General features: G+C 37.8%; 1 protein-coding gene across 1 annotated transcript; it reads right to left on the bottom strand.

The window, feature by feature from the left end:
• Positions 1 to 420: 420 nt before the first annotated feature.
• LOC108664447 (sialin-like) lies at positions 421 to 9,146 on the bottom strand. The gene is made up of 10 exons (XM_018151035.2): positions 8,872 to 9,146; positions 7,362 to 7,558; positions 6,512 to 6,745; positions 6,299 to 6,386; positions 5,029 to 5,261; positions 4,672 to 4,815; positions 4,276 to 4,408; positions 2,148 to 2,389; positions 1,598 to 1,721; positions 421 to 1,332 (listed from the first exon to the last, which is right to left on the bottom strand). The coding sequence occupies exons 1-10, from the start codon at positions 8,969 to 8,971 to the stop codon at positions 1,217 to 1,219; spliced, it is 1,611 nt and encodes a 536-aa protein (XP_018006524.1). The 5' UTR covers positions 8,972 to 9,146; the 3' UTR covers positions 421 to 1,216.
• Between the last annotated feature and the right edge of the window lie 1,654 nt (positions 9,147 to 10,800).

The raw sequence follows: 10,800 nt of genomic DNA, 5'->3' as shown, positions 1-10,800 counted from the left end.
ATAAACAAAGATTTTTTCTAAATCTTTGATAAATTTTGCATATTGAATGACGTCTGAATGTAGTTAAGCTAAGTATATTTTGTGCCAGCAGAAGCATTTTGGCAGCATGGATTGTGAGGAATCTGAAGGAGGTAAAAGTTGCTGCTGGAGTGAGGCGCAGAAGTACGGATTCCATTTTTCTTCTTGATTTATTGATACGGGGAAACTTTGAATTGTGAGTACTTGGGCGACAACATCAATTTTATGCCAATGTATACATTTTGTCATCAGGAGGACAAAGCCTTCCATCAAAAGCAGAAAGAAGAAGCCAAGGCCCTGAAGGAGATGGCTACCAAGGCAGCCAAGGGAGGCCCACTCGGTAAGCATAGCAGATGCTGGCGTCAATTCAAACAGAAGTTCCAGGGGCACTAAAATATTGAAAATTTATAGACTTTTAATTTATTTTGTATACTTATTATACCTACATTTTTGAGTTAACATTCCAATTCAAGTTCTGAACACCCAACGAAATGGTTCTATCCCTTAACCATTGCAAATTCGGAAAATGGTAAAGTTGGTTCTAAGGTTTTAACAATATATGGACGAGTAATTGCTTCAGATTCTTAGATTCAATAAATGCACTCTAAATCAATGGATAAATCCTTGAAATAACGGGATTAAAATGTATAATTTTATTGCAGTCACTGGCGGCATCAAGAAGAGTGGCAAGAAATGATCACCCGACGCCTGTCCGATCTCCATAAATTTATTTGCCCTGAACGATTTCAGTAAAAAACGAAGTTTTATGAGTGTGTTTTAATATCTTTCCATCCCGGTCTAAAAAATTGTTCTATTGAGGCAATTTTCTCAAAGTTCGTTCTCCATCATTCGCTATGTTCTTTTGAGGAGCGCGACAAGAGAGTGCAGTTTTCATGGATTTCTTGCTGAGCTATTTATTAGGCATATGATTCTTGAATGAATAATTTATGATTTCGGTTATTCGTATAAGTTTATCGTTGAATCCTTCGTCGAGCAGTTAACCAGAAAGTATCCGAATTAAAATGGTATTTTATAATTTACTCTTGTCAAGTGCGAGGTGCATAATACGACTCACTTTAAGTTCTTTAACGCGATACGCAGTTCTGTATCTAATGCTAGGAGCGAGTGGTGATCATCCGAATTTTGAGTTAAACTTCTCAAGTAGGTTTTCCTCGTGTCCGTTAACAACGTACCAAAATCAAAACTTTGTAGGGATAGATGAGCGTCGACGCTGTTTCGATTCTCCCGAGGTTGCCTCCAACTGCTCCAGTTTTTCAGCATATATCGCCGAAGATTTCCTGCGCTCCTCCAAGCCTGTCAAGAATGACCATATGTCTTGCATTATAGTTGTTATATTGTCGATATAAACATGACCTCCTGACAGGAAATTGGTTGGCGGGGAACTATTTTCTTGGGGGTATTGAAGATGTTGCACTCGATGATGCTGGATTAAACTCGCTGAATTTGAATGCGATACATGGCGGTTTATTTTTTCTAAATTATTTGGTTCACTCGTGTACTAATAATAAACCTCAGCCAAAGTTGCATGCATGAATTAAAACTGTTGATCACTACTTACCTAGTTCTTCTTGGTAGTTCCAAGGTTGGATGTCAGCGCTAATCGTCAGGATGTAAATCACTGCCGTAGCTCCTGTTATTGCTGCTGACATCAGGAACACCGTCTGCCAGGCTGCCAGCGTTTGCTGCCCATATTTAAACCTTGAGTTCTCGTATAATTTTATAACAGTGAGACATCAAAGAGCTCAACATTCACAAAAAAACTTGTACTTAGAGGATTTAGAGAAAGATTTAGACGTCGTTATGGTTATTCCCGAAAGAATTCGCCCTCCAGATAGAACGAATCGCAGAAATATGTTACTTTCTGAAATTAATGTGAACTTGGAATGAACTGCTGCCCTCTTGGGCATTTATTCTTGAACGGTTTCATCGTTCGCGTTTCTAGGATATTCAAATTATATAATTGCACTGCAGAGCTAATTTCACAGGTTTAGTATTCAAGTCCTCATGAGTTGAATATTTCATAGCTCTCAATGAATGCATTTAATATCCGGATTTATTCTTGTGCTTTAAATTTTGATTCGTCTACTGTTGGATAATTTTTAACATACATTGTTGTTGGTAATGGCTCCAGTTACAGCTGGAGAGACGAAGCCTGGTATGGTAGCGAAGGTGTTAGTCAGCCCCATGAGGGTACCCGCGTAGCAGGGTGCCAGGTCCACGTGTGAACACAAGTATCCTGAGTAGCAAGCGCCACACGCGCCCACTGCGATGCACAGGATGACGATGGCAAGAGTGCGGTCGCAACCCACGAAGCACATGCCGATCAGCGCCAGCATCGGGATGAAGCTCGCTGCCGGCGGTAAAAAGCAATCATGTGAGAGGCTCCATGCTAACTCTGATATCTCAGCTCGAAGCCGAGATTTCTTAAATCAATTTTGCTGATTATTCGTACGCTAGCATCTGATTCAATGCAATCTATTCGAAACTTGCTAGAATTAACTTTCGAAGTTATTTCGGATTGGATTTGAAACGCGTTTTGTCATTCTCTGCAAGAACGATGAGCGAGTTAAAATTTGTGAAGAGGGGACATGAAGATGAAGTGAGCCAGTTCAGTTGGAACTGATCTGGAGCTCTGAGACTGATAGCTGTGCGAGAGTTTAAGGGTTAGTTTAAGAGTTAAATTAGTTCCCCATGGCTAGCCTACACCCCGTCCAAAAGAAAAGCAGTGGAGCACAAACTCGTAATCGTATGTTCAGCCGCAGGCGGTTACCTACCACAAATTTAAATAAAGCGATCCGGATGTCTACTTGCATTTACCCCATTGAAAATTAGTTTTAGATGGCAGAATTTGTTGATTTATACGCGTGTGATTAATGAACAGAGAATTCGTTGATTTAAATTATCAAAGAGTCGGACAATTCTTCTGATGAAGTTGGGAGATCGAAAGGCATATTTCAGGAAGTAGTTTTAGTTTATTAACAACGCTTCAAATGCAACAAACATTCATTTTCAAGTTACAAGAAGCATTAAATATCGAAATTTTGGTGGAAATAAGTACATAATATACGTAAATAGGATTCTACCATAAAATTTTGAATCTGAAAAACCACTCTGAAAACCATTTCAAAGTTCAGCCAAATCCGGTAGTTAAGAAACATAGCAGGCGTCCAATCCGCAGAGACGATGAGGCCAACCATCTTCGGCCTTGATGATAATGCTGGTGGGTTCCTTCAGCACAATGCGAGTGAAGTTCTCATGGTTGACCACGGAAGTTCTGGTCGTGAGATTGTCGCGTGTGGTTCACTTGCCCTCCGGGTTAGAGGTAGCTAACGAGACAGCGTCTCGGTGTCCTGGTTGTTGATCCAAAAGTGTCCGATGTAGTCCAATAGATGAAGAAGTCTACAACCTTCTTTAAAGCAAAATTTATAGACTACAACGGCCTCTCGGATAACTCCCACGCTTTTGCAAGGGCCGTTATCGCGTTTAGTTCGGAGTTTGATGTTGTTGTCACGAAGCCTGTTAAATTCATCGACAATTTTGAGATGAAGTTGCTTGTTTGTAATGCTTTGAAGTTTGAGACCTAGTCTGGTTGTTAGATTGTCTCAGGTGGTAGGAGAAACGGCTGTTCAATGTTGTATTTAATGCTACTTGTAACTTGAAAATGAATGTTTGTTACATTCGAAACGTCGTTAATAAACTAAAACTACTTCCTGATATATGCCTTTCGCTCTACCAACGTCATCTGAAGAATTGTCCGACTCTTTGGTAATTTAAATAAACGAATTCTTTGGTCATTAATCGCACTCATTGAAAATTCCAATTCCACTGATCATTTTTTGAGTGTTCGTTTAAGAGCAAAAGGTTAGACTTTGTCCATTGACCATTTTGTACCCACAAGATCTCGCCAGTTATGCAATGCCAATAAAAGCGAGCTTCTGAACGTTTTGTTTGGAGCACATTATGTGCAATTTGTACCTTAAACAGAAGATTCGATGAAAATTTCGCCTCGCCCCATAAAAAGATGAGGTTCTAATGAACGCCAATATTGAAGTGATTTGTACGTACTTGGTGTGTATGCATTTTCAGATGGGAGCAATGACTTCACACGGTAAATAATAAAAAAGATCGAACTCACTCGAAGCAACTTTAAAACCCTAAATATTAACCCCAACAATAATCTTACGAAAGATATAGTATTACAAAGAATAAATCTCTTAAGTTTTCACAGGTACTCACCAACTGCCATAGCGAGTCTGCGAACGTTCAAAATGCTAATCGTTTGATTTTTTGTGAGGTGATCCATGAGGAGACTATGGAACAGACTGTAAACGTACATGATGGCGTAGGGCAAAGCGGAGAGCAGGCCGTTCTGAAATCAGAAGACGGAATTTAATGCGGGTGTTTAAACAAATTTTTTCAGAATATTCGATTTCTTAACTATCGTCGAGTGTTGATCATTTTTTATGACGTACAACATAGATTTCAAAATTTGATCAACATCAGCACCCTTTTAGAGTTAGTAGGTTATTATCATCTTCTGCTTATATTCACTTTATGTGTTTATTGTTATTCATAGGTAATCGTTGGGTAATGGTACCAAGCTGCAGCTCAAAGGAATTTCTGACTGCTCACGCTGCTGAGGTTGAAGTGTTGGATCCTGTCCAGGTAGGTAGGCAGCTCTGTGAGTAAGGTGTAGAAGACCCAGTTGTAGCCGAAGTGCATCAAAATGACCGACCACACATGCTTGCTAGTCCATATGGATTTCCATGGAGTTTTCTGTGACGTAAAGTAATTTGGAGTTAAATGTCCTCATTTTCTGATTAATCGTCTATGTCATCCATTATGTTTTATCCGAATTTTGAGTCCGAACCAAACGTGTACTGAGACACAAAACGAGTAAACGGTAGAGACTGCCGTACAAATTTGCATAATGATATAAAAGTACTTTTTCATTTCCAGTTGCCGACTTTCAATATTATTGAGACTTGCTTTCGTTGAAGTGGAAGTTTTGAGTTGTGCAATAGGCTTGAGGTATTCCAGCTCGTGTTTGGATATCCTGGGATGTTGCGCTGGATTATCGTAGACCAGAGGGAACCAAAACACGGACCAGACGACGCCCAGACTGCCGAACACGTAGAACACCGAAGGCCAGCCGCCCAGGAACGATGAGTTGCACATGAATCCGCTGGCTGCTAGCGTCACTACCGTGCCGAACTGCACTCCTGGCCAGCAGTGTGTTATTTTTTTAATAGTATGCAATTTATAGTTGCAACAATAATTATTGGATGCTGGAGGACTTGATTTATGCGGGAAGATTACGCTTCATATTTTATCAACGTACGCCATCGAACTTCTGCTCGTTAGGAGCCAAAAATAATTTTTTGAAAGAACTCAGAACTTACTCGGAGACAAATCCAGCTTTAAAAGTCATCCATCGCACTCACGGTGGCCTAATTGTTACAATTTCTTTCTTTTATTATAGTGGACTATTAAATTCAATGCTAATTTCTGTCTTATTTTACCACGTTTTTCTTGACTTCGTTTCGTGTGTGTCTGTCATCAAAAATTAAAACCTTAATTTAGAGCACTTCTAAACATCCTAGTAAGTTGAAATTTGGCATGCATGCTTATGCTGCCTAACAATTCAAGATTTGATCATCAGAAATAATAAATAATTTTTTTTTTATATTTTTTAAAAAATAAAAAAATTAAAATTCACGGTTTGGAATTGAGTTTTTTTTTCTCGAACATCCACACTTGCCAACCCTGCAAATTGATTTGAATTGCTAAAATTGCTAACTAAAAAGTAGAAAACAAATAAATGTAACAAATATTTTTAAAAACCACGTTTTTCTAGTTTTTACAAAACGAAAAATAGTGAAATAAAACAAAGAAAAAACTTAAAAAAACACGTTTTCTTAACGGACAAAAAAGAAAAACATTTACTCGATCTTACATAACATTACATAACATTTTACATAACTTAAATGTTATGTAAGAGTGAATGTTTTTCTTTTTTGTCCGTTAAGAAAACGTGGTTTTTAAAAGTTTTTTATTCGTTTTTTTTCAAGTAAATTTGAGCAAAATGTTCCAAACTATTGTGAAACGATGAGCCAAGAGTTCTAGATTTTACATTTTCAAAAAGATTTTTGAATGAAAAAGATGTTTGATGAAATATTAAATTAAAGTTTAAATATTATTATCTTGAATTTCGAATGAAAGTTTGCGATTTTATAGAGATCAATCGTATATGTCATACCTGCGTAGATGAATGCGGAATATTTTGATCTTTCTTCGGGCAGCACCCAAGCAGCGATCAGGGAGTTGGCGGAAGGGAAGCTTGTTGCCTTTCAAAGACAACGCGAAATAAGTATAGGAAAGCGAAATGAGTGTTACTTCTTGAATAATCCTGATTTTTGATTGATGTTATACATCTTAAAGTTGTGACATTATTTTTATTTAAAAAACCCACCTCAGTCATTCCCTCCAGTATTCTGAGAGCGATGAAAAGACCATCAGAAGTTCTGGCCGCCCAAGGCGTGAGCAACGTCAGCACCGACGTCAGCAAGATGCCCACACCTCCCACCAGCCTGCCCCCGAAGCGCTCAGCAGCGATGCCCGACAGCAGGTTGGTGCACGCGTAGCCGTAGTAGAACGAGCCCAGGATCAGACCCTGGGTCTTCTCGTCCCAATCAAACTCGCCTGGCTGTAGTTAACCCATTTAATGACAAGTCGAAGCAATAGGGTGGTGAGGTATTTTTATTTGAAGGCTAGACGAAGGCCATTATTGTGGGAGATTTCGAATTCTTACAGCGTAAAGGCACTATTTCTGTGTAGGAGATTCCTCTAGACTAGGAAGCTGAACTCGGGGCTTAACATATTTTTCCAGGCGGAGTTAAATGATATTTTCCGGATATTAAACTGTAGGTAAACTTTGTGTGACTGCTTATAATTACTCGAGGCGACCGCTTTTGTTACTGGAGGTTATCCTCATTGTCATCCTGCCTCGCTGGCCCGCGCGTAATTTCTTCTCTATATTTAGTTATAGTAAATCGGGATGCTATCATTATGTACATCATAAAATATGTGAGAATTGTGAAGCGGGATTTATCGTGGACCCAAATTCTACCCAATATGTCGCCTGATTCAGTTTTGATTTTTAAAGGAAATTTTCTTGGACTGGGAAGTGTGAAAATTAAACCATAGATTCAAGGTTTGTTCAAACTCGGTCTCAGGCAGCTGTGTTTTTTGTCTTTAATCACAATAATAAAAATATATTTCATCATCCCAGTGCCGACAACATATATAATGCAGCATGATACCTGGCTGTAGCCATCGTCCTGTCCGTAGTCGTCGGGCAAGGGGCAGGCGAGGTCATCGTCGGTGACGTTGGTGTTCGTGGTCACGTTCTTGGCGACCATCGCGACGATGGCGACGGAAAGGTTCACGCGCATGGCGTAGATCACAGCGAACCCCGTGAAGCCCATGAACGCGAACGTGTGGCGGGCTCCCCATATCTCTGTATTATGAAGTCCAGTAGCTATTTCAAACTATCGTCAGTCATGAAAATATCCGGTGAAATGACACGATTTTAGATCTTTTGTGAAGAAAGCACGAAAAGTAAAAGAATCGGCGACTGGCCAGCTGCGTTTCAATGCTGACAAGTGTAAAGTACTTCACCTCGGCAAGAACAATGAACAGCAAGATTACAACATGGGAAGACACGGTTGCAACGCTGTACACTTCAGCGCTGACATCACTAGTTATGTTATGTTATGAAAGTCCATCATAAACAAAGGACAATCTTCACTGGTGATATTGGTTCCATTTCTATCGTTTCATTTATAAATTGCTTTTCGTGGCAATAAAAATTATGTAAAGCTTTCCTAACAATTATAATATTCTTATTTTAAACAGTGGATTGATTTGGTGGTTGCTTTAATACTTGTTATCGTGATGAATTAGATACCGAGGTCTGTTTAACCATCTTTATTACGCACCTCATCTCAATGACGTGTGTTTCTTCAAAATCAAAAGTTGTTGATGCATATGGCATGAAATACGTGCAAGACAGAAATTAAAATTATTTTTTTTAGAATTAATTCGTATATGAACAAAATATATAGACAAAATCTCGTTAAACAATGGAAACGACTTCACTTGGCTACTTTTGTTTTATATATTTATGCAATCAGCCTACTTCTTACCAACTAACTTTTGTCTTTGCATTGATGAGGATTTTTTTATCGTGCTAAATGATGCATTGGAAAGTTCATCATTGGACTCGGAGTTGTGAAAATTATTTTGTAAGTCAAATATGTTGAATAAATGTTTGGTTACGCGTTTTTTTCATACTGGTAAACATGAATACATATTAATTTATATTTATTCGTTCAATTATCATCTTGTTCTTATCTTGACCGGATTATATGTCAACATTACATTTTATCTCTACGCGCACGAGCGCTCCAGTGCAATAACTGATAACGCATTATATCTAATTCGGCCAGGGTATTTCTTGTACATATCTCTTGGTCAAAGGTCAATAAGTCATTTTACCACAAACTACTGCAATAATGAAAAATTATTATTATGTCCCTATATTAGAAACTACTCAACAGACGTTTTGACATTGACAGTGACAGCTTCGAATCATGCAGAAATCAAAATGTAGGAAAGTTGTCACCCCTAAATTGTTCAAAATATCAAATACTGTACATAATTTAATTCATCCTGTCGAATTAAGTAAAAAGATTGTGTCATTAATATTTTCTAAATTTTCCCCATAGAAAAAAAGCAAATATTCTTTAAAATAATTAATGGGCAACCCACCTTTGGTTCCACCGCTGCTGTTCCCAGGAGGCGCGGATTGCTCGTCACGCAAACCCGTTCCTCCGTCAGAGCTAGCCAAACTTTTTCTATCATCCTTCATAGTAGCAAATTTAATTATAATCTTTTTACTTTACGATAAAAATAGTTATCATCAACTTTTATTTATCTATTTATTTTCCCATGACTGGCTTGCGCCCAATTAAAACGTAAATTTTGTTTGCGAGAGACGGTGGTAATTCGATCACAATAATTATACCTCAGGTTGAAATTATTTTAGTTATTTATTTATTATTATATTGAATAAATGATAAAATGTGTAATATTGACTCCATTTGCGGTTTTAAAACAATTCGAAAAACTGAAATTGGCTGTATACTTCAGGTATACATCCAACAAAGTGTTAAAAATGACTGCTTTGGCTGGAACTATGGTTATTTCCTCACTTCGCCGTGTATTATTTTCTGAAAGTATACATTATTGAAATGAAATCTTGAATAAAAAATAATCCAATTAAATGCTGCATCATTCTATTGTTATATTTACCTTAAAACAAATTATATTAAAAGAATTTGCGGACATCAATCGTCGGATTACACTTGACAATTATGGTAGTTGTGCTTGTATGGATCTTGCAATATTCATTGGAAGATGGTATTTCGTATCCAATAGACCGCCTACCGTCGAAGGCCCATATAAATTCTATATATGCCTCAACGTGGCATAGGAAACTTTCTTTAAAATAAATACTGAACGCGGCACGACATTCAGAATGAAGATTTGAGATGCAAATTTCGTGTATTCATCTTTTTTTTCTGGTAAACTTCTGTCAATTGGCGTGCCTATCACCTATAATTTTAGGAGCGGAGTCACTCCTGAAGGCTGTAGACACAGTGCAAATGGCCGTGATTTGAATTTTTTGTTGATTCATGTTGCATTTTTCGAGCTGCTTCAAGATTCATCTAAAAATATAACCATTGTGCACATTTGTAAACTTCACAAAATCAAAGTAGCGTAAATCACTAAAACACTACCGTATAAAGTTTAATAACAAAGGTATGTGTTAACGATTGAACTTGTCTAAAAAGTATGTTGCGAGGAGGTAGTTCAGATGCTGACTGTTATGACCGGAGGCGTCCTGCGTGTGATCAACGTAGCGACTCTCGATAGCGATAAGAAGACAGATCGATGTTATCGTATCCCACTTATGACAATTACAAATTGATTTTGATCAGTGAAAAGCTTATTAGGTAAGCGTACCTATCTCGTGACATGATTAGATAGCCTAACCATATATGTTGTTACTGTGTTTTGGATATGGTGTAGGTTTGCTCTGTCAACGTTGACATAATTTCAAGATTGATTATTGGGAAATTGAAATGAGCAAGTAACCTCTCTACTGACTATTAAAATTTTTTTAGGAGAGACAAATTTTGCAAAAATTCTTGCAGATTGTGAGGATTATATAGTTACGGGGTAATCTAGATAATTAATAAAGCATCTATGGCCTGAAATTAAATTAGTGCAAAAAACTAACGCCAATCGATCTTCTGGATGTTATTACATTTTCTAAAGAAGCAGAAAAATTTTGCGGAACGAAGGGACTGGTATTCTTGATACGCCTCAAGTCAATGACCCGTGGAAATGCCTATAATTATAATCAGTCAACGACCACAAGAGGCCCTTGCCTACTCGTCCGTTCATGGTAAATGAACAAGCAATTTATTTAGCTTGTGCTCAAGCTGTTGCGTTCAGAGTTCGCATAGATTGAAATAATTAAAGTAGTCCCCTATTACGTTACTTTATTTCATGTATTTGTTACCAATTACATCATATGTGAACTATCTGAGCCGTAATTGCGTAGAAACTTTCATCCTATTTAATTATAGAAAATGCAACCTGTATTTCCAAGCCTTAAAAAATCTTGCTTAA

Source organism: Hyalella azteca, unplaced genomic scaffold (assembly GCF_000764305.2).
Source record: "Hyalella azteca isolate HAZT.00-mixed unplaced genomic scaffold, Hazt_2.0.2 contig2797, whole genome shotgun sequence".
Lineage (NCBI taxonomy): Eukaryota > Metazoa > Arthropoda > Malacostraca > Amphipoda > Hyalellidae > Hyalella > Hyalella azteca.
Note: the sequence above shows the minus strand (reverse complement) of the source record. Positions and strands in the feature narration are given on the sequence as shown.